The 24,394-nt window shown below is 43.6% G+C and overlaps 1 protein-coding gene across 1 annotated transcript in view; it reads left to right on the top strand.

The window, feature by feature from the left end:
- The window catches only part of MED30 (mediator complex subunit 30), a 49,035-nt gene extending 30,009 nt beyond the window's left edge, over nt 1-19,026 (top strand). Inside the window, exons 3-4 of the mRNA XM_033935269.1 lie at nt 11,220-11,330; nt 18,800-19,026. Coding sequence (XP_033791160.1) covers nt 11,220-11,330; nt 18,800-18,895 — 207 coding nt within the window. The 3' untranslated portion in view covers nt 18,896-19,026. The remainder of the gene's footprint in view (nt 1-11,219; nt 11,331-18,799) is intronic.
- Nucleotides 19,027-24,394: the final 5,368 nt, after the last annotated feature.

Below are 24,394 nucleotides of genomic sequence, written 5' to 3'. Positions count from 1 at the left end.
TTCGTTTTTTTCTTTAAAAAAAACATAGTTTCAATTGTTTCTTTTATTTCTTGTCCGGCCGGTGAGCCTTGGGCCTAGGCCCAATTGCTCCTTCCGTTCGACACGGACTTTATTTTTTCTATGTCCCGGCCTCTCACCGGGTTTAAACGTTGTCGTCAGTGTAATCGTGTGATTTCGGTCACTGATCCCCACTGCCGCTGTCTACAGTGCCTGGGTCCGACTCATTCCCCAGAAGATTGTCACCGTTGTTTCACTCTCACTCCACGGGCTTTTCGACGCCGGTGCGCTCAATTTTTTCAACTTTTCGGAGACATGGAGCAACCTTCAGATTCTACTTCGACCTCGGCGGCTGCCCCGGTCTCGAAGGCTTCGACTCCGACGACATCGACGACTACGGTCTCGAAGGCTTCGACCTAAGTTCCGGCTGGAGTTTCGGTCTCGAAGGCCTCGACCTTGTCTGCTTCGGTTCCCTCGAAGACGGTGCCATCTGTGAAGTCTTCCATGGGGGGTAAGTCTCCGGGTTCTCTTTTAGGTACCGTACCCAAGAAGCCACCAGAGTCCTCTGCACGTCCATCTTCCAAGCGTACCTCCAAGATAAGGGAATACTCACCTTCGAGGTCGCCCTCTTCGGAGCGTACTGCTGCACCTACGAGGTCAGAACCTTCTGTCTCGGTGCCGATGCTGGAGGACATGTTGAAATCTATACTGACCACTCAGATTTCCTCCTTAGTGGCTCAATTGGTCCCGTCCTCGACCTTGCCTCGGACGGATCAGCCTGTCGCCCAACCAGAGCTTCCAGTATCTCGAGGCCGATCCAGGACACCGAAGAAAATTTCTTCGTCTGATTCTTCTCCAGACTCACCTCCTCCGAAGCACCGGTCGAAGCATTCGAGACCTATTGCTCCCAAGCTTAGGAGGGAGTCTTCTGCATTGGATACCGAGACTTCTCTGCCTCATTCTTCGAAGCAGAAGCACAGATCTCGACACCATCGCGCATCGACTCGCAGTCCTTCTCGACCGAAGACTCCACCGTTGAAGCCACCCCGTCGAAATATTTCACCACAGACCTCGGCTCATTCGGTACCACGTACACCTGGTACTTCTCCATCCAGGAGCCTTAAGAGAAAACATTCTCTTACTCCACCTCACAGTACAGTTTCTTCTGTGACTCTACGTCTAGACTCAGAACCATTCTCACCATATTCCAGAGAGGCTTCTCCCTCATACTCAGCTCTTCCTAAATCTCGCAGTGTGTCTCCTGAGGAAGCGTCTGATTCCAAATCCATTTATTTTGCAAATTTATTTTTGATATGGAACAAGCTCTCAAACTGGATCTTCATTCAGATTCTAAGTATACTCCTGAATATTTAGCAGATATGGAGCTTCCTCATCCACCTAAGGAGTCCCTCAGATTACCTATGACTCCTGTTCTGAAACAAACCTTTGTTCGTAACATGGAGACTCCTTATTCCATCACTGCCATTCCATCTAAATTGGAATCCCGTTATCGAACAGTTCCATGTAAAGGTTATGAAAAGTCTCAACTATCTCATCAATCCCTGGTAGTAGAATCCTCTTTAAAGAAAGCACATCCTTCTAAAATCTACACTTCGGTTCCTCCAGGTAGAGAAGGTCGTACCATGGATAAGTTTGGTCGTCGTTTATACCAGAACTCTATGATGGCAAATAGAGTTCTTAACTACAGCTACATTTTTACATCATACTTCAACCATTTTCTGAAGATTTTACCATCTTTTTACCCGGATATTTCCACAACTCGTCTTTCAGAATTTAAACTCTTCCTTAAGACTCTTTCTCAATTACGACTCTTCATGTTACAAGCCTCATATGACGCATTTGAACTCTCATCTCGAGTATCTGCCTTTGCTGTAGCCATGCGTTGTTTAGCATGGTTACGTATTGTTGACATGGATCCCAATCTTCAAGATCAATTGGCAAATCTACCTTGTCAGGGAAACAAATTATTTGATGACTCTATTGAAGCAGCTACCAAGCGTCTTTCAGAACATGAACGCTCTTTTGCTTCCCTCATTCGACCAAAACCTAAACCTGCACCATCTAGAGGTTTCAAACAGACTCCACGTCGTTATCCTCAGAAAACGACTCCTGCTTTTTCCAGGCCTCCTCCTCGTGCTCCTCAACAACAGCGCCAGCAAAAGTCTCAGACTTTTTGACAATCTCAACATGAGCATTCCAATTTCTCTGTTTCCAAATTCTCCCCTCCCCATAGGGGGTCGTCTTTCCACATTTTATCACCAGTGGGAGCTCATTACATCAGATCTCTGGGTGCTTACCATCCTACGAGAGGGATACTCTCTTCGGTTACTTCAGGTGCCTCCAGATCGCCATCCAAGAGAGTGTCCTTCCAATCAGTCGCATCTTCCCCTTCTTCTTCAAGAAGCTCGAGCTCTGCTTCTCCTATGAGCTGTGGAGGAAGTTCCTCTTTCCCAAAGGAACTTGGGATTCTACTCCCGTTATTTTCTAGTTCCCAAAAAGACGGGGGATTTGCGACCGATCCTGGATCTCAGAGCTCTCAACAAATATCTAGTCAAAGAGAAATTTCGAATGCTCACTCTGCCAACTTTATATTCCTTAATGGATCAAGGGGATTGGATGTGTTCCCTCGATCTCAAAGAGGCGTATACTCATATCCCTATTCATCCAACATTTCGCAAGTACCTCAGATTCCAAGTAGGAAGCCTTCATCTGCAGTACCGAGTTCTCCCCTTCGGGTTGGCTTCTTCTCCCAGGGTTTTCACAAAATGTCTCGTGGTGGTGGCTGCAGCTCTTCGCAACCAGGGTCTCCAAGTATTTCCATACCTAGACGACTGGCTCATCAAAGCTCCCTCTTTTTCAGGGGTTATTGCAGCGACCCAACAGACTATTCTTTTTCTACAAAGTTTGGGATTTCACATCAACTTTTCCAAATCTCAGTTGACTCCTTCTCAGTCTCTCCAGTTCATAGGAGCAACTCTGGACACTATCAATCTGAGAGCATACCTTCCACAACCACGTCAGGCCGCCCTTCTTCAGATTTCTCAACAAGTCTTCCAACTTTCAACTGTTCCAGCACACAAGATGATGATTCTGCTCGGCCACATGACTTCTACAGTTCATGTGATTCCTTTTGCCAGACTTCACCTTCGTATTCCTCAATGGACACTGGCATCCCAATGGCAGCAATCCGTGGATCCACCAACTCGACTGATTTCCATAACTCCTTCATTGCGTAAGTCTCTCCGTTGGTGGATGCTCTCTTTGAATCTTTCAAGAGGCTTGCTGTTCCACCCTCTTCCTCATCAGAAAGTCCTCACAACCGACTCATCAACGTACGCATGGGGAGCTCATGTGGACGGTCTTCGCACTCAGGGTCTCTGGACTCAAGCAGACCGTCGGTGTCATATCAATCTGTTGGAACTCAGAGCGATATTCTATGCTCTCAAAGCTTTTCAACATCTACTTCACGACATGGTGATTCTTGTACGTACCGACAACCAGGTAGCCATGTATTATGTCAACAAACAGGGAGGGACGGGATCTCACTCCCTCTGTCAAGAAGCTCTGAAATTGTGGCATTGGGCAATTCTTCACAACATCTACCTCAGAGCTGTTTATATTCAGGGTCAACACAATTATTTGGCGGACAAATTGAGTCGTCTTCTACAGCCTCACGAATGGACACTCAATTCTCCTACTCTTCGCCAAATCTTTGCCCGTTGGGGAACTCCGCAGATAGATCTGTTTGCGTCACCTCTCAACTTCAAACTGCCTCAATTTTGCTCCCGCATCTATGCCCCTCAACGTCTCGAAGCGAATGCGTTTCTACTGGACTGGAGGAATCAGTTCCTTTATGCTTTTCCTCCGTTTCCTCTGATTCTCAAGACTCTAGTCAAACTGAAGTCAGAACATGCCACCATGATTCTGATAGCTCCTCGGTGGCCCAGACAACCTTGGTTCTCCCTTCTACTTCAACTCAGCGCCAGGGAGCCTCTTCTTCTACCAGACTCTACTCACGCAGAGTCACGGATCCTTGCTTCATCCCAATCTGCAGTCTCTACATTTAACAGCTTGGTACCTTTCTGCATAACAGACTTTTCTCAATTTTCTCTGTCTGTTCAGGATATCTTACTTGCTTCCAGGAAGCCATCAACTAGACAATGTTATGGCCAGAAGTGGACTAGATTCTCTGCTTGGTGTTCTACATGTCACTTACCACCCAGATCTTCCTCCTTGACATCCGTTCTGGACTACTTACTTCATTTGTCACAATCTGGACTTCAAACTACATCTATTCGAGTCCATCTTAGTGCTATAGCTGCTTTTCATCAGCCTCTGGATGGAAAACCTCTTTCTGCACATCCTATGGTTTCTCGCTTTATGAAAGGACTTCTCAATCTCCATCCACCGCTTAAACCACCTCCAGTGGTTTGGGATCTCAATGTTGTTTTAGCTCAACTTATGAAACCTCCTTTTGAACCGCTTGACAAAGCCCACCTCAAGTATCTCACTTGGAAAGCTGTGTTTTTGATTGCCCTCACTTCTGCTCGAAGAGTCAGTGAGCTACAAGCTTTGGTTGCAGATCCACCCTTCACAGTTTTTCACCATGACAAGGTGGTCCTCCGTACTCATCCTAAATTCTTACCTAAAGTTGTTTCAGAATTTCACATCAATCAGTCTATTGTTCTACCTGTGTTTTTTCCAAAGCCTCATTCTCATCCTGGAGAAGCCGCTCTTCATACCTTGGACTGTAAACGTGCTTTGGCTTTCTACCTCCAACGCACTCAACTTCACAGAACATCTCCTCAACTTTTCATCTCATTTGATCCAAACAAGTTGGGACGTCCTATATCAAAACGCACAATCTCCAACTGGATGGCTGCTTGTATTTCTTTCTGCTACACTCAGGCTGGTCTTCCTCTGCAAGGTCGAGTGATGGGCCACAAAGTTAGAGCTATGGCGGCATCTGTAGCTTTCCTCCGATCAATTCCTATTGAGGAAATCTGCAAGGCTGCCACTTGGTCCTTGGTTCATACTTTCACCTCTCATTATTGTCTGGATACCTTATCCAGGAGGGATGGCCACTTTGGCCAATCTGTTTTGTAAAATCTTTTTTCGTAAATTGCCAACTTCCCTCCATCACTTTTTACTTAGCTTGGAGGTCACCCATGTGTGGGAATATGCTGCCTGCTTGTCCTGGGATAAAGCACAGTTACTTACCGTAACAGTTGTTATCCAGGGACAGCAGGCAGATATTCCCACAACCCTCCCACCTCCCCTGGTTGGCTTCTTGGCTAGGTATCTGAACTGAGGATCCTCTCAGGAGATGCGCCCCCTAGTTCGGGCGGGAAGGCACGCGCGCATGCGCGGTGCAATGCTCGAAAGATCGAGATCTTCAAGCAAGTTTGCTTTCGAGGCTGTCCGCTGCGGGGCTCCGTCGGTGATGTCACCCATGTGTGGGAATATCTGCCTGCTGTCCCTGGATAACAACTGTTACGGTAAGTAACTGTGCTTTTCTAGTATTGCTATTGTGCTGTTTGAGATGAAAATTAGATGCGATTGTTCTGTAGCTTGTCATTTTTATTAAATTGAGCATTTTGTCAGTTGAAGGACATGAGGGAGTCAAACCCAGACCAGGCTCACACCCCAACCTTCATTCTAACCACTGTGCTACAGAATCAGCCATAAAATCATAGCAATTCTAATTGGATTATAATGTGCTGTTTAGGCATCGTTTGGGCACCCAAAGAATGCCGAATCGGCTGCAGTTCAGCATATCTCAAGCTGTCAGGGTAGGAAACTTAAACCTTGTTTTACCACGTGTTGATATGGCGCTGTTAGTGTGTGGTAAAAGTTAACGCATGCACACGTTAGTAGCGCATGCGTGGATTTAACACATCTTTGTAAAACTCACCAATTGACTGTTTTCTCAGAAAATCTTCTATAACTATACCATTCTGAAGGAAAAAAGTGTAAAATATGTTAGTATTGTGTTAGTATTCATCACAAGGGCAAACAAAGGTTTCAGTACATCATTCCCACCTATTCTGTCTGTTTTAGTATTTGAACTTTGTCCATGTGTAAGCTCTTGTGCTGAACCCAGTTTGAACAAACCTGCTCTGCCCTCTGGGAAACACAAGGAGAGTCATTAGCCACTCTGGGAACCTGAAATCAGGAGAAATGGGGGGGAAGTGAAGACACATGTGGCAAAAATAAAAAGCAGCAGTCTCAGAATAACAGCTAGAATGAACAGAAGCAAAAAAAAAAAAAGAAAAACACTGTTCTTTTTTATAAGGATACCTAACAATTATGACTCTAAAAAGATTTACCTTTAGCTCTATGAGGAAAAGCACTGCTATAGGTTCCACATATTCATGTAACTATGAGGAAAAGCACTGCTATAGGTTCCACATATTCATGCATATCCATTTTGCTGGCACCAAAGTTTCAAACAGCATGGGGTTTTTTTTCAACCAAGACTCCTGGAACCAATTATTATCATCACTAATTCTCAGACCTGCTAATGACCCTGTGGAATGGAGAGAATTGTGGCAGATATCAGGGAGAGAAAAAGTTAATGGAGAATCACCATAAGCAGTAACAAAATGGGAGCCTGAGCTTTTATCTAATAAAGACACCTAAATAGCTAGCAATATATCATTCTCACCTAGCTTTGTTCCTGGAAAGATGAAAAAGGTTAGACAAACATCAAAATTGCAAATTACTATAGCTGCTAATGGTCCTATGAAATGTAGAGTTGTGGCAGATATAGGAATGAAAAGGTTAAAAGATAATCAAGAAAAGTAAAGTCTCAGAAATAAGCATTGACACAGAATAGGGGTCCTAAAAGAGAAAACACTGCTCTGATGGACCTTCTTATACTAAGCATGCCTAAGTAGCATCTGACGTCATAGGCACCGTTTGGACTTCCCACCAAAAAACTTTCAAATCTGATTGGGCGTGCTTTAGCTGTGGTTTGGGCAAACACATCTGTCCTGACTTTTAATCAATTCCTTCCCTTCTCAAAGCTTTTACTAGAAGCCATTTGTCATCTTCTTAGTCTGTATCAAATTCTAAATGCAGTACCCTCTCTAGCTCTATGCCTTAAGCTTTTATCTTCCATAGGTCAGGGGTTCAAATCTTGAGTGCGGTTAGCAAATATTTGATATTCATTTTTCTACCAGAAAACCTTCAAACTCTTTGGCCTTCCTTTGCTTAAACATATTTGAGTTGATCTTTAAAATGATCTGCAGCAATTCTCAGATGTCTAAAGCAGCCTGTTCTCTCCTCCTAAACCCCCCACCCCAACACACACTCCTCAACCATGAAACCACAAACAGCCAAGCTGAATATACCAACAGGAATGTCTCTAAGATAAATCTCAAAAACATGTACCTTCCTTCAATACCTGTCCAAGCTCTCTGAAGTTTTAGTAAAATTTTCTATCTGTTGCCCTGTGCAGATATTGCATAGAAGGAAATCCATTCCTACCACAATGGCTTGTAGCAGAGAGAAGATGAATGTATCTGATGCACCTGTGCCTGCAAACTGCAGAATACTGATGAAAAACAGCAAAGTCCACCACTTATGAGAGCTGTTAGGATGCTGTTAAAATGAGTAAATGTGAGGGTGGGATTTGAACCAGGGAGCTTCAGAAGATGGACAAGGTACAACAAGGCACATTAACCTGGTGAGTCACAAATGGCATCTTTCTGTCAGAGGAGATGTTTCCTCCTATGACAGCTTAGAGTGTCCTAGCCATGAGAAGAAGAAAATTAAGTTTGCCTGGAAAGGGAAATGTGCTGCTAAAAACGGCAAAGTCCACCATCTAGACCAGGGGTGTCCAACCTGCGGCCCAAGGGCCGCATGAAGTATTTTGTGTGGCCCTGGTCGAGGGCGATGCAGTGTTTTCCTCCGCTGCCCCCAGGTGTTTACCGTCTTGCCAGCTCCCTCTTCTGTCTTGCTGTAGCGTTTGTGCGGCCCCAGAAAATTTTTTTCAGCCAATGCGGCCCAGGGAAGCCAAAAGGTTGGACACCCCTGATCTAGACCCTCTTATGACAGCTAATAGGAAGCTGTTAGGAAGTTGTTAAAATGAGTGAAGGTGGGATTTGAACCAGGAAGTTTGAGATGGACAGAGTGCAACAAGGCGCATTAACCTGGTGAGCAAGAAATGCTTTCTTTGTGGTGATTGTGATATGATAGCTAATCAGATGATACATAGGCAGGTCAGTCAACTATTATATGAAAGGGCACTGAGATGCACCCGAGTAGAAGCTGATGTAGCTCTATGGGTTAAAGTCCTTTGCTGATCATACAGAGGTTGTGAGTTCAACACCCAGCGCATCTTAATTGTGGCATACTCCCTTGAAGGTGCAGCTTGAAGATGTGGGACATTGTTGCCAACTAAACCTCCATTATGACTGGGATAGCCATGTAAATGATTACTAAGAACTGGAAAAATTAGGACAGGCTTAATTTCTCCTTTTGGTAGGAAACTTTATGTTTATGTTATAAATATGAAAAAATGAATTCAGAAATATTGTGTCATAATAAACTATTTAAATTAACGTGGGGTCCATTGATGAATTTTGTTAACTGATTAGTTGGATTATTCCTTTATTTTTCCTTTTTGATTTGCACATCCAGGGAGGGAGGGAGGGAGGGGGGTGTTATATTTTGTAATATTCATTGATTGAATACAAGTCCTGTTTATGATATTAATTGTTTTTTGTTCCCGAATTAGAGAGGGGGGTAAATATTTTGTAGCATTCTTTGATTGATAGTAAGTGCTGTCTATGAAGTTAATTGTATGTTTATTTTAATGCACTATTCTCGAATTGAAAATTAATAAAGATTTATTTTTAAAAAAAGACAATAGGATAGGGAATTGTTACCCACTCAATTTTCATTTAGAAGATTTTAGTCCACTATAGAATATGTAAGTTTTGTAGAATTCAAGCAGTTCAGTTGAAAGCGTCCTTAAAGAGCCAGCTTTTTAAGACACCTTTGAACTTACTAAGGGCCTGTTTTACGAAGCCGCGCTAGCGGTCCCGAAGCCCATAGAGATTTAAAGGACTTCACTGCCGTTGCCGCGCGGCTTCGTAAAGCAGGGAGTAAGTGATTTTTCTTCCCTAATATAAATTGGAAGCGAGTTCCAAGTTTGAGGTGCCGTAACAGAGAAGATCATGGCTGCAATTGTGTGTGTTCTGCTCTCACCATTTTATTACTTTTAATTTGATACCATTTCATCCCTTTTTTGGGTAATTTGGTGCTTGGAGTGATTTTAAAGCTTTGCCTGTGCGTGAAAATTCACAGACTTCGGTCAGTAGCTGACAGGCTGATCCCACTGGGTATCAGTTAGCTAGCCTGCATAGTTTTCTCGAGCTCAGGGCTGTCCCTGAGGTGGTCTCACCATCTGTTAATAAGGAGCCAAGCGCAGGCTGTTAGGCGCCCTTAGGAGGCTCTGCAGTGTCTCGCAGGATGCTGGCTGCGTCGTCACCCTTCTGTCTGTTCCGGTGCGCATCCGTTGGTCCACAAGGGTGGAGGTCTAGTCAGACATTGGAGTCTGACTGGCAGCCCGAAGATCAGCTTTGTAGCAGCATTCCCAGCGTTGTGGCAGTGAATTTTCTCATTCAAAATTTTGGAAAAAATTATATGAACTTGGCACTCAAATACTTATAATTATAAATCTAATGCCTTCTTTTTGCTGTACTAAAAACCCATAAGATATATGATTTTTATTAATATTAATGAACTTTGTGTATTGTGCTCAGTCACCTCCACCACAGTCACATCTGAAGCAGATATATTGACCATGAGTATTAAAGAACCATCATAACGCAGTACTGTTCCTTCACCTGATGCCCTCAATTAAGGCATTGTTTTCTATATTGATGTCTCTTAAATAGCAATTTTATGCATATACAATGACAGGAACATATGGTTTAAATGGCACTTATCTTTTCTTGTGCTGTAGTTGAAATTCAGCAAACCAGGTCTTCTTAAAGTCATGTCTTCTATGCTCCACAAGTATCCAAATGTGAGAATTGTGAATGTTTTGTTTATTAAAATTTGCTGTAAACACTGTGCATATGGGACGTTTGTGTTTGGAATTACTATTTCAAGAATTGTCGGCAGTTTCTGGGGAAGTTTTTAGTGCAAGAATTTTCTTATGTGGACTCTTTACTCCTTACACAAGATTTGTGAGACTCCTGAGGCAGGCCCTTTTGGCCGAAACATGTGCATGTCAAGTCATTGAATGTTGTATTGAAGAAATAAATGGTGTTCGTGAAACACATTCAGTTCACCAGTCTTCTTTGGACTTTTCCACTCCTTAGCATTTTCGTTTTGTGTTTGTGGATTTAACTCTCCTGTGCTATACCACCCTGCAAAAGCTTATAACATAGATTCAAAGCGAATTACAAATATAAAAAATGGGATGTCAAATCATTATTTAAACATAATGGACAAACATAGACTTACAGACTACAATAGGAAAGAAGGTGGAACTAGAAAAAATTTAGAAAAGGCAACATTGAGGGTTTACATAGTAGGAAGGGGATGGAAAGCAGGAGCAGAAGCTTTAAAAACCGAGAGCCATTCACGCAGCGGCATGTGACCAGGCAGGCACACGAAAAGCTTGTGCCTGCCTTATTTGCTGCTGCAGCAGGGGAAATACCAGGAATACAAAAAGGTACAGGGGGAATACAAAAAGGAAGAGGGGGGGTTTGTGGTATTCGCTCCATAAGATGCACCCTTATTTCCACCCACTTTGGGGGGGGGGGGGGAAGTGCGTCTTATGGAGTGAAAAATACGGTAAATTAAATTTAAAATAGTACTGAAGCTTGTCAGGAAGCCACAAATTTCTCCTTTTCTTTGAAGCATGGCACTACATTAGATTTTCAGAGTTAAAACCTAGGCATTTTTCACCTGGAATTACTGTTAATATAATTTTAGTGGGATTGTACCACTTGGTGCAATGTAGATTCTAGCCCATTATTTTTTATAGATATGGTATGTTTTCTTGAAAGTTCCATTTCAATGTGTAATAAATTGGAAATTGATTTTGCCCATTTTCTTCCTTAAGTTTTAGGTGGATTCCATATTGCTTTGATAGCTAGAATGGTAATATTGTCGTCCAATTCTTGCTTTCTTTGTAAGATATGCCCAAGTTAGCATTTTGTTCTCTTAAACTTTCACAGCAACTAGTGCCTTACTTGGAAGACGATGGCTCAAAGCATGATGATCACAGTGCTGCCAGTCAGCTTCGTTTTGCAAGTGAAGAGAGGCAAGAAATTCTGGAAGTGAACAAGGTAGCGTATAAACTGCTTTCTCCCTATTTATTCCCAAAATCCTTTATAAAATGTAGAAAGTATATTAGGATTGTACAAACTGTTGTCTATTAGTTTCCTTTCATGCCTTCCCATTTCCCATATCTATTCCTGCATTCTTCTTCAACTAAGGCTACAGTATTTTTTTAAGTAAACTTCTACAGAAAAGCAATTGGAATACACACATATCCATAAGGAAATTATCAAAGGGAAAATAATAATTGTAATAAATTTCCAGACTTCACTAGTCCACAGCTTTTAAAGGGATCCTTTTCACTATGCACAGGTAAAGAAAAAGAAGAACGTAATATTAATTCCTGTAGTAGCAGCATATATATTTTAAATGTAACATATCTCCTAAATAAAGTAGTCACAGTTACTCTACCCGGAAAGGTAGCTAATTGAGACTCAAGAATTTGAGACTATAAAGGTAGTCAAACATTGCTGTTAATAAAAATATATATATACAGTCAAAACCTTGGTTTATGAGTGTTTTGCAAGATGAGCGAAAGATTTGTAAAATCTGCGCCTCAGAAACTAAGCTTGACTCGATCTACGAATGCCCCCCTGTGATCCAGCATCCCCCCTCCCGCTCGCGTCGCCGTCACCCCCCCCCCCCCCACCACGATCTGGCATCCCCCACTTATCCACCCAACCACATTCTCTTACCCCTATCTGGCACCAGCACCAACGCACAGGACATGCTGGTGCCAGTGCCCGAAGATCTTCCCTCTTCTTTGTGCTTGGTCAGAGCATCTGCGCATGCTCAAGGCCTTCTAGTGGCTCAAGGCCACTCTCCGAGATTCTCGGAAATCTCTGCAAGGTTGAAATTAGTTAATTCTGCTTGTGATCTGTTTTCAATTCCTAGTCTTTTTTGAATTTGTTCATGGATTTGCCTAGTGCTGCGGATCATCTCTGTGCGAGTGATCCTTCGGCGGGAGATCGCAGACATTTTAAATTTGTCTGCTTCTGCAGGATGCTCTGTAAACCTAAAACTGCAGTAAGCCTTCTGGACAGCCTGCAGATTGGATCAGGTTTCCTGAATTGGGAGCCGTCTCTCTCCTGGTTCATCCGCAAAGGGGTAGATCGCAGACTGCTGCGGTTCCGAGGAGGTACACCAAGATGCGCTGTGTGTTTTCCCTGATTTCCCTGAAGGGTCCTGGTGGTCGTGATCTGAGGTGATAGGGAAGGTGAAGGCGGTCAGAAGACCTGAAAAATCAGCCCCTGAGGTACTGATCTCCTTGCTTGTACACTTCTCCCTCAATATTCGCAGTTTCGATTATTCACGGTTTTTAGCTTGCTGGCTTCTCCCCCAAAATTACATCAGCTTGCATAGAGAAATTGCTGATTCCAAACGTTTACAGAAAAAATTGCCAATTCCCAGCACTTATCGTGTTTTGCCTCTCTCTTAAGGGACAGGCCAGGTCTCCCACCATGTTATTCGTGGTTTTACCATATTGACAATGATTTATAATAGAAAACAGCGAATAACATATGAAAAAGTTATTTGCGGTTCTGTTAATCCCCTATCGCAGTGAATACGAAGGGAGAAGTGTACTGTGTATTGTAGGCTGCCATAGGCTTTCATTGCAGCACATGTCTCTGTGGTGTCCGTGAGTCAGAGTTTGCCGATTTTGGGGGTGCTCAAATCGGGGTTTTGGTGGGTTTCCCTACATGCCCTGGTTCCCCCCCCCTCCCACATACACCACCTGTAAAATCCTAAAATCACCGTTTTTCTGTATTTTTAACGGGTGTTTTGTAGTCAAAATCGGCATCCGCGGCGGCCATCTTGAATTTTCTTTAAACTTTTTTAAACTATATATTTTGGACTTAGAAGCTTTGTTTTTGCTCCAAACTTCACAGATGGCCACCTCAGGACAGGATGGCATGGATTCATGCTGTAAATGTAGTGGATACTGGATGGATTCGCAGCCATGTCTCATGTGCACTGCAGCCCGTGAGGGGGTGAACCATGCGTGGATGCCGTACTATCCTCCGAGGAGACTCTGCTTTCCTCCGTTTCCACCGGAGATGCGATTCCAGCATCTGGGATGCAAATTTTGGGTGAGGAGGGCACTTTTGTGAAACGCAAGCACAGTTCTGAGGAAAAGTCTCATATATTCAAAATATTCCAAATCTGAGTCCCGCAAATCGGCCCTGGCCGCCGGGGACTATTTTCCGCCACAATTTGTGGATATAATGTATCAGTCTTTCATACAAAAGCAAGCTATTCCTGTGTCTCCCCCTCAGACTCCAGTGCGACAGTCTGTGCAGCCTTTGGATTCTAGCTTGTCAGTCTGCTCCCTTGATGGTCCACCTGAACAACAGCGGCAACTTCCTGCTATTGCCTCGGTGCCTGCGTCAATTTCTATGCCATTGTTATCGCACGGCTCTTCGGCGGTCTTCGCGGACGTGGCTAGCCTGGCAGATCTCGGGGATTCCCAGCACACTGATTCACACGATCTGAGAGAGGATCAGACAGTGTGCAGGCTCTTTAAGTCCAGTCGCCTTCCTGATCTTATCTCTGAATCCCTGCAGACATTAAAACTTGATTCAGACTCAGCGGCTCAGGCGGAGTGTTCTGTCATGAGTTCTAAGCCCCCGCTTTCCACTGCATTTCCGGATTATGCAAATTTGGCGGAAATGCTCTTGGAGGTTTGGGAGGCTCCGGAGGGTCCCCTGAAGTGCGCTAGGGCCATGGCTAAATTGTATCCCATGGCTTCAGAATTTTCCAAGGGCCTAGTGCCACTGAGGGTGGATTTGACGGTGGCTCAAGTCACTATTTACCTCCTTGCCCTCAGATGGAGGGGTTGTCCTGAATGATGTCCAGAACAGAAGACTGGATTTTTTTATGAAGCGTCTTTTTGATTCTGCTGCGACAGGAGTGTCAGCGGCAGTGGCCACTTCTTTTGTCATACTAAACTTCATCAGGATTCTGAGGAGGTTGTCCTTCGGGATCTCGATTTCCTGGTTTCTGGAGTTAATTATTTGGCAGACGCACTCTGATATTTTGAAAGTTTTTGCTAAGCTGGGAGCTTATTCAGTTTCTGCTAGGAGAATGTTATGGATTCGCCAGTAGTCGGGTGATTCGTCTGCCAAGGCTTCACTTAACAAATTGCCCTTCAAAGGTTTGCTCTTATTTGGCCAGGGTTTGGATGACCTTATGGCAAGTGTGCAGGACCATAAGCCTAAGATGTTTCCTGGCCCTAGACCTCATCCATCCAGGAGGACGGGATGGCCGAATTTTCGTCCCTCTTCATTCAGAGGTTCTCTGGCTTCTCACCCAGTCCAGTCCAGTTCTTGAGAGGGGCCGGGAGGCTGAGGCCTCCCTTGCCTATCCTGGAACCTGAATTTGGTCCTGCGCTCCCTGACCCGTCCGCCCTATGAACCCCTGGACAGCATATCTTTTTTTAAGATCTTACCATTAAGACCATCACATTGGTAGCAGTCACATTGGCACGGCGAGTGTCAGAGCTTCAGGCTTTGTCGTGCAGAGATCCTTTTCTTTGCATCACAGACTCTGCAGTGATTTTGAGGACTGTGCCTTCTTTTCTTCTGAAAGTGGTTTCCACTTTCCACGTCAACCAGGAAGTTCATTTGCCAGCCTTTGTTCTTTCGGGTTCCAAGTCTCAGGATGTGCGACGTCTCCTTTTGAGATACCTTGAATCCAGTGAGCCTTCTCAGGAGTAGCCCCCATGCTCTGGAATTTACTCCCAGAGGGGCTGTGTCTAACTCCAGACTACCTCTGTTTCAAAAAGTAGATTAAAGCCTGGCTCTTCACTCAAGCCTTTAATACATAAGGTGATTGATGTATCAGGACTAGGTTACTACTACTATTTATTACAGTATTTCTAAAGCGCTAAAAGGTGTACGCAGCACTGTACATTTTAACATACAATAGACGGTCCCTGCTCAGAAGAGCTTACAATCTAATTTAGACAGGAGATTTTGGGGTTGGGGAGATTATGGTAGAGGAAATGATACAGTGGATATAGGTATCTTGACAGCAGTGAGTGGGAGTTAAGAGTTGAAGGCAGTTTAAAAAAAAGTGGGCTTTTAGCTTGGATTTGAACGTTGCTAGGGAGGGAGCATGACTTATTGGTTTAGGTAGTCTGTTCCAGGCATACGGCGCCACAAGAAAGAAGGGACGGAGTCTGGAGTTGGCAGTGGAAGAGAAGGATACAGGTAAGAGGGGCTTGCACGACGGACGGAGATCACGGGGAGGAGCATAGGGGGAGATTACACTATCTAAATCAGTTCCTTATACCTTGTTTAGCTGTATAAACAATTTTCCTTCCATTTAGCCTCCCATCTGTTTGTTCCAGTGCACACTGTACCACCCGTCTTGTCTCCATCTAATATCTACATTTGACCCCTCGTCTATAGAATGGGCTATACTATAAAGGAGCATTGGCGTCGTGTCTATGTTGTTTCAATGTTCTGATTTGTGCTTGTTGGATGCTTCATAAGTACAGTATAATCTCGTTATAATGGACTCGCTTATAACGGAATATCGTTTATAGCGGATGAAGTCCACTGGTCCCGGCCATGCGCTTTTATGAACAGGTAGAAAATCACTGCACATAGCGAACTTTAGCATATAACACACTTTCGCATATAACGGACAAACAATTTGGTACCCAGAGCCACTTTTAGCTGTAGTTTAGTTCAGCTATAACGGACATGCAGGCTCCGCCTACAAGGCGCGTGGTGTGCCAGTGATACAGTATCAAAATGCAGCCCAGAAGAAAATGACAAGAGTATTTTTCTTTCCAGTACCATACGACATAATGCTTTAGAACAGTGTTCTTCAACCTTTTTACACCTATGGACCGGCGGAAATAAAATAATTATTTCGTGGACCGGCAAACTAATAAGACTGAAACTTTTAAAAACCCCATTGTCACCCCATCCCCGCGAGCTCGGTCCCATTAACCATATGATCCCATCTGCACAAGCCTCAAGTAGTTATGATTTTATATTGAACATATTTTATTAAAGTATAAAAAGAAACAATATTCTGTACAATTGTCATTTTATAAATATAAATAATACAGGGCAAGGATCAACAAAACCCCCGTCTCCCCTCCCCTTCACATATATCCCCTCTACTATCAAGAAAACTGAATAAGCCAAATTATTACAGAATGCTACACAAATATCATGCTAACAGAATACCACAGTCACACATGGCAGGAATGGTGTTAGGGGAGTGGAACTAGGGCAACTGCCTCCTGGTCAGAGAGAGCCCTAAGCCAGCTGGAAGCTAAAGACGCACTGCCTGGGCTTTGCACTCCCCAGTTATGTCTAACATCAGCTCTAGCAGGATACATATTTTAAATCTGATATATTCTAATCACAAGATAGAAATAAAATTATTTTTTTCTACCTTTTGTCGTCTCTGGTTTCTGCTTTCATCTTCTTTTCACTCTCTTCCATCCAGCGTCTGCCCTCTGTCTCTTCAATCAAGCATCTGCCTCTTCCATCCACTGTCTGCCCTCTACCCCTCCCCCTTCCATATGGTATCTGCGTTCTTTCTATGCCCCTCTCTCCTACACCAGATCTAGCATCTTTGTCCCTCTTTCCTTATTTTTCATCTGATCCCCCTTCCCAGCATCAATCTCTTTCTACTGTCATTCCTCTGTCTCTCCCCTTTCCCTCATCTGATCTCTCCATTCCATCCTGACTCCTTCCCCTCCTCTAATCTCCCTGCCAGCTGTTTCCTTCCAATGTTCCTCCTCCCCTGTCTAACAGTACCTTCTCCCTTTCTTCCTCCCCTTATCCAACAGTAATTCTCATCCCTTCCCCTTCTCCCCTGTCAGCAGTAGCCCCTTCCCCTCCCTTGTCCAGGAGTACCCCTTCTCCCTTTCCTCCTCCTCTTATCCAACAGTAATTCTCATCCCTTCCCCTTCTCCCCTGTCAGCAGTAGCCCCTTCCCCTCCCTTGTCCAGGAGTACCCCTTCTCCCTTTCCTCCTCCTCTTATCCAACAGTAATTCTCATCCCTTCCCTTTCTCCCCTGTCAGCAGTAGCCCCTTCCCCTCCCTTGTCCAGGAGTACCCCTTCTCCCTTTCCTCCTCCTCTTATCCAACAGTAATTCTCATCCCTTCCCCTTCTCCCCTGTCAGCAGGAGCCCCTTCCCCTCCCTTGTCCAGGAGCACCCCTTCTCCCTTTCCTCCTCCTCTTATCCAACAGTAACTCTCGTCCCTTCCCTTTCCCTTCTCCCCTGTCAGCAGTAGCCCTTTCCCCTCCCTTGTCCAGGAGCACCCCTTCTCCCTTTCCTCCTCCTCTTATCCAACAGTAACTCTCGTCCTTTCCCTTTCCCTTCTCCCCTGTCAGCAGTAGCCCTTTCCCCTCCCTTGTCCAGGAGCACCCCTACTCCCTTCCCTCCTTTCCTCTCCAGCAAATGCTTCCTCTATGTAGGCTAGCGGCAGCTCTGTGTGCTTTTAACTTCGGCACACAGCTGCCCCTAAGCAGTATTTTAGCTGCGGTTTCATGAGGCAGCCTCGGGGCCTTTGGTAGGCCGGCCCGCTTTGATGATGCGATATGGGCCGGCCTATCAAAGGCCCCGAGGCTGCCTCATGAAACCGCGCTAAAATACTGCCTAGGGGCAGCTGTGTGCTGAAGTTAAAAGCACACAAAGCTGCCCCTGCTTTTCTGGGGGTGCAGAGACATACGCGGCAGGAGTAGGAAGTGGAAGGCAGGAGTGTCGGCAAAGCGACGGCAACAGGAAGTTGCACGTCAGATGACACCGGCACTTTTTGCTGTGGCTGGGGCCCCGAATCCTTCACGGACCAGCAACATTTTTTTGCGGACCGTCACCGGTCTGCGGACCGGCGGTTGAAGAACTGTGCTTTAGAACATCTTTTAGTGTTCTGGTTTTGAAATCATTTCATGCCATACCAGTGTTTTGCTGAGTTTTGTTATTGATGTTGCTGATATGCTTGTGCAGTGACTGTTATTCATTGATTGTACATTGTTTCAAGTTGACCTAAATAAAGTTAAAAAAAAAAAATGCAACTCTGGATATAACAGACTGTTTTTCCAGGTCCCTTGAAGTACGTTATAACGAGATTATACCATATTATGTCTCCCTTTTAGTATGTTGTTGTGTCTCTTGTTTGAATTTTGGTGCTATTGATAAGTATATTTTTGAACTGTTTCATTGTAGTCCTATTGGTAAGTTTCAATTTGCTGATCTTAACTTTACTTCATTCATTGTATTTGTGTTTGGTCTCTTTACTACTGTTGTGCTGTTGACAAAATTGTGGGTCTTATGTTGAATTCTACCTGTTGTACACTGCGTTGACTGAATCTCTTCATAAAGGTAGTTACAGTAAATACCAATAAATAAATATTGTATAGCATCACAGTATGGTTATAGTATTAGTATATTACTATCAAGTTCAGAGTTAATTGTGGTTACTGATAATCCTTTTGTTTATTTCAACAGAAGTTAAAACTGAAAAATCAGCAGCTGAAGCAAATTATGGATCAGTTACGGAATCTCATATGGGATATTAATGCAATGCTTGCCATGCGGAACTAAACTGTATATTTTGCTTTTTTGTGCTATTTTTATTTGTTTTATGACTCGGGACTGACTTATTTACTGCATTCTGTTTTGTCTTCAAGAAATAGTTATTGTATTATCTGAATTAAACTGCAAAACCCTGTGGCTATGTTTTGCTTCCTTCCTCCTTGTGACAATCTACTTCCTGAGATGCATTCTCAAAATGTTTTAAAATGTGAGTCCATTCTAATAATTATATGATTATCAGGGCCCGCAAGCTATACAAAGGAGTAACTTATAAACTGGAAATTATGAGGGTTGCTGATAAGTCTTTGGCTTTTCCTGTTTCACCTACTTTTAGATTAATAATACTTTAATCACATCATATATATCTGACTTAAATTTCTTAATTGTAGCCTAATTAATTTTTTTTATTTTTTGCATATCTGAAGTGAAAATAGTGCAACATGACAGCGATTTCACTGCAAAAGCGTTCTGAGCAGTGATGAAATAGCTTTTCCTACAAGAGAATGTGATCGAATAAATGTATGATAGGAAGGAATGGCGTAGTGGTTAGAACTATAGCCTCAGCACCCTGAAGTTTTGGGTTCAAGCTCTACACTACTCCTTGTAGAGCAAGTCACTCGGTATGTTAGATTGTGAGCCTACCAGAACAGAAACAAATGACTGAGTACCTGAACGTAAACCACTTAAATGATATGTCCTACTCCACAGTCAAGCTGAGTGCTGTGTTTAAAATAGGACATGTGAAGCATAGAAGATGAACTCAAGTGACAGTTCTAGAAAATGTGCATGCTGTTCATTCCATGATCCTAGTCGATTGAAGAATATCCTCTAAAAAGATAGCAGAGACCCTGGAGATATCCCGAGAACGAGTAGGTCATATTATTCACAAGATTTTAGACATGAGAAAGCTCTCAGCCAAATGGTTTACCAACTGTCTAAATGCTGGGATTTTTGAACTGTCTCATAACTATGGCTGAAACTTGGATGGTGGATGGAGATATAGATATAATCCAGAGAATGTGGTGAAATCAGGGTTTAAAAAAAGGTTTGGATAATTTCCTAAAAGAGAAGTTCATAAACCATTATTGAGATGGATTGGGGAAATCCGCTGCTTATTCCAAGGATAAGCAGCATAAAATTTGTTTGGGATCTTGCTAGGTACATAGGACCTGGGTTGGCCACTGTTGGTAACAGGATACTGGGCTTGATGGACCTTCGGTCTGTCCCAGTATGGCAATTCTTATCACAAAAGAACAGTCCCAAAGAATGGAGAGACAGTCCTAAGAAGTTCAAGACAGAAGTCATCAAGTATGGTGATGGTGTCTGTCTTCCAGGCTAAAATTGAATTTTGCTTGTAAGATTACCTGTAAAAGGGTGTAACCATCATGGCAAAGTACTAGATTGCACTGCATGAAGCAACAACTGGTCTCCAATGTCAAGGCAAGCTTTCGAAAGGAATCTCTGAAGTTCTGAAACACCTGGCCTGCTCCCCTGAATTGGCCCCTTCAGACTGCTACATCTTTCCTAACCTCACGAAACACCTCAATGAAAGAAAGCTTTCAAGCATTAAGGAAACAGAGAACATGACGGCAAAAAAGGGCCGTCGGCCCAAGTCTGCCCACTCGAATAACCCACCCACCTAAGCACTTCCTCGAAGTGAACCCACATGTTTATCCCATTTATTCTTAAAATCGAGCACGTTGTTGGCCTCTACTACCTGAAGTGGAAGATCATTCCAATGATCAACCACCCTTTCGTTGAAGAAATACTTCCTAATGTCACCATGAAATCTCCCACCCCTGATTTTTAGCGGATGCCCTTTTGTTGCCGTAGGTCCTGTAAGGAAAAAGATGTCTTCTTCCACCTCCATACGGCCTGTAACATATTTGAACGTCTCTATCATGTTTCCCATCTGCATTCCTCAAGAAAGTATAGCTGCAACTTACCTAGACGTTCTTCATATGGGAGATCCTTGAGTTCTGAGACCATTCTAGTGGCCAATCTCTGAACCGACTCTATTCTCAGCACATCCTTTTGATAATGTGGCCTCCAAAATTGAACACAGTATTCCAGATGTGGTCTCACCATGGACCTGTAAAGCGGCATTACCACTTCGGGCTTTCGGCTGACGAAACTTCTCCAGATGCAACCCAGCATTTGTCTAGCTTTGGATGAAGCTTTTTCCACTTAATTGGCAGCCTTCATATCTTCACTAATGATTACTCCCAGGTCCCGTTCGCTAACAGGTTCTGCAAGGGTTTCCGCTACCAAGGTGCATAACTTTACACTTCTTGGCATTAAAGCTCAGCTGCCAAATAGTAGACCATTGCTCCAGTAAAAGTAGGTCCTGTGTCATAGTGTCGGGTACGGTACCTCCGCCCACTACGTTGCATAATTTAGCGTTATCGGCAAATAATGCAATTTTACCCTGAAGTCCCTGAGGCAGATCCCGTACGAAGATATTAAATAGGATTGGACCCAGGACCGAGCCCTGCGGTACTCCACTGAACACCTCCAACGTTTCAGAGGGAGTACCGTTTACCACCACCCTTTGAGGTCTGCCACTGAGCCAGTCTTTAACCCATGCAGTTAATGTTTCTCCTAGTCCCAGCGAGCTCATCTTGTTCAATAATCTACGGTGTGGAACACTATCAAAAGCCTTACTGAAGTCCAGATACACTACATCCAGGGACTTTCCCTTATCTAGTTTTTTTGTTACCCAGTCAAAGAAGCTGATTGGATTAGCAGGACCTTCCCTTTGTAAATCCATGCTGGTGGGGATCCCTCAGCCTCTCATCGTCCAGAACCATATCTAATTTGTGTTTAATCAACGTTTCCATAAGTTTACACACTATTGATGTAAAACTTACTGGCCTGTAATTTTCAGTCTCTGACCTGCATCCCTTTTGGTGACACATTAGCTGTGGACAAGTGGTTTCAGCACAACCAAAATAATTTTTCTTGGATGGGTTAAAGAAGTTAGAATGACGAAGTCCTAAATGTATGGAGCCAAGGACTTAGCACCCCCTTGTATTCCCTTTCCTCCTCAGTATGCATGTTTAGATCATTATCTGTCCTCCATCTACAGGGCTGAGAATTGCGGACAATTTCAGCAGCTGCCTAGTCTAAACCAACTTCTGTGGGCAAGAGTTTGCAAGAAATGTAAACTATTAGCTTTACTTTTGAAATGTGAAAATACCTCATTTTCTTCTAAAATAAGAGCCCCTGTTGGCCTATAGCGATATCTATAGCTAATATCCTCTTGATTTGCATAGTATGAGTTATACAGAGGCTCACCTCTCCATTTCCCCAGGTACGAAAAGTAGTACTTGTATAAATTGCTTTGATTGTAACCACAGAAAGATGGTATATCAAATTCCATCACCTTCCCCTTTATTAGAATTTTATTAAAAAGAACATAAAATAGACAAAACAAAAGACAGAAACCAACAGCATGAAGGTATCTAGGAATGACATATTATTAAGAGGAGTTATAGGTACTTGCCTATTCCAATAATTTTTTACATGCAGGATATTTGTCCATGAGGACCCCTTCCTGTTTATAGTACAAGAAAATTGTATTCCAGCAGTGCTGCATACTAAGAAAATAAGTATCCTTTCACTGAGCAATAATAAGTTTAACCACTGTATGTTGGTCTAATACAGCAGTTTCCATTGGAGAACGACATGGGGACAAATTTTCCCCCATCCTTGCGGGAACTCATTTTCCTATCCCTGCCCTATTTCTGCAAGCTCTGTCCTCATCTGCACAATCCTCAAACACTTTAAAATCATAAGTGTTTGAAGCTTGTGTGGTTAAGGCAGAGCTTACAGGAATGCGACAGTGACAAAACTCATGAGGATGGGGAAATTGAGTTCCTGTGAGGACGGGGACAAATTTGTCCCCGTGTCATTCTCTAATTTCCTTACAACACTCCCTATAAGTTGAGTCTCAAAGAGCAAATACTGTGTTTCCACGAAAATAAGACCTATCCCGAAAATAAGCCCTAGCATGATTTTCAGGGTCGGTCTTAATATAAGCCCTACCCCTGACAAGCCCTAGACATCATCAGCAGAATGGCCCAGGCCACGAAGCAGCCTGTCTAGATTGCTGCCGGTTTGTTTTAAGGTACATTTATTTCTGTCTCGTAGTTCGGATGGGAGGGGGCAGAAGGTGCAAGGTGGTGGGGGAGGGGGATATAAAGATGCTACACGGGATAGGAGAAAGGGAGGGATGGAAGCTGCAAGGGTTCTGCTGCCCAAGGGATGGGAGGGAGGGCTAGAAAGATACTGCACAAGGGGATGGGTGAGAGGGGAGGAAAGATGCTGCACATGGGGAGAGAAATGAAATAGGAAGAATTGGGGTGGGGGAGAGATGATCATGGTACATGAAAAAAATAAGGCATCCCTGAAAATAAGACCTAGTGCCTTTTTGGGCCCCAAAGACAGTGTCTTATTTTCAGGGAAACACAGTATGTCTGATAAGTGAATCCAGATCTCATCTCAGTAGTCTCTTACAGAGCCACACTCAAACAGAATGTACAACAAGGTCCCTATTTGATTGCTGCAGGTCCATCATTGGTTGCCAGCCTCTAGTCGACACTTGGATTGCTTAACAGGTGTCCAGTGCCTTTGGGAAGCAGGAAGTGAGCAGACTGCATGAGCCTGAGGGATGTAGACTTGGAGGTTTTAAACACTGGGAGTCATACTTTCTCCCAGCATACTCCCTCTTCCTCGGCTCCAAACTTCCGCTCCCATAATCGCTTCAACCCCCAAGGAAGCCTCAGAATAATGTAAATACAGTAAAACCTTGGATTGCAAGTAACTTGGTATGCAAGTGTTTTGCAAGACAAGCAAAACATTTTATTAAATTTTAACTTGTTTTACAAGCGAGGTCTTGCAATACAAGTACATACAGTATACACACATCACAACTGAGTCTCTCTCTCTCTCTGACACTGCAGGAGTGTAGCGACTGTTCTAAACAAGCAAAGTCTTGCAATACGAGTACATATAGTATTTTGTATTAAAGTTTTTGGGTTGTGGAGTTTCCATTATTTCTTATGGGGAAATTCGCTTTGATATACGAGTGTTTTGGATTATAAGCATGTTTTCGGAACAAATTATGCTCGCAAACCAAGGTTTTACTGTATTTATACAAGATAAAACCAGCAGGTGGGAGAGCTGTGACCTAAGTTTTAGAATCGAGCGCAAGAGCCAGAGCTCACATAGGATCACCAAGGCCAAATTTAGTTGTGTCAGGGTGTGGCACAATGCTCAAAATACTGAGATGCAGGGAGTTGAAGTCTGTAATGCTTGAAAAGAAATGAAGCCCTCCCCCGTTCACGAAAGGCCCACATGTGACATCCCAACAAAAACTAAGAAATGTCTGACCTAATGGTCCAAAATTAACTAATAATTCCCCGCTATTTAGTTGTGTCTGCCGAGGCTGACATTGATGATTAGGAGCTTCCATTAGTATAATTTCAACGCCTACTTTAAACTGAT

The sequence above is a fragment of the Geotrypetes seraphini genome, chromosome 2 (genome assembly GCF_902459505.1).
Source record: "Geotrypetes seraphini chromosome 2, aGeoSer1.1, whole genome shotgun sequence".
Classification (NCBI taxonomy): domain Eukaryota; kingdom Metazoa; phylum Chordata; class Amphibia; order Gymnophiona; family Dermophiidae; genus Geotrypetes; species Geotrypetes seraphini.
This window is presented reverse-complemented; position numbering and strand designations above follow the sequence as displayed.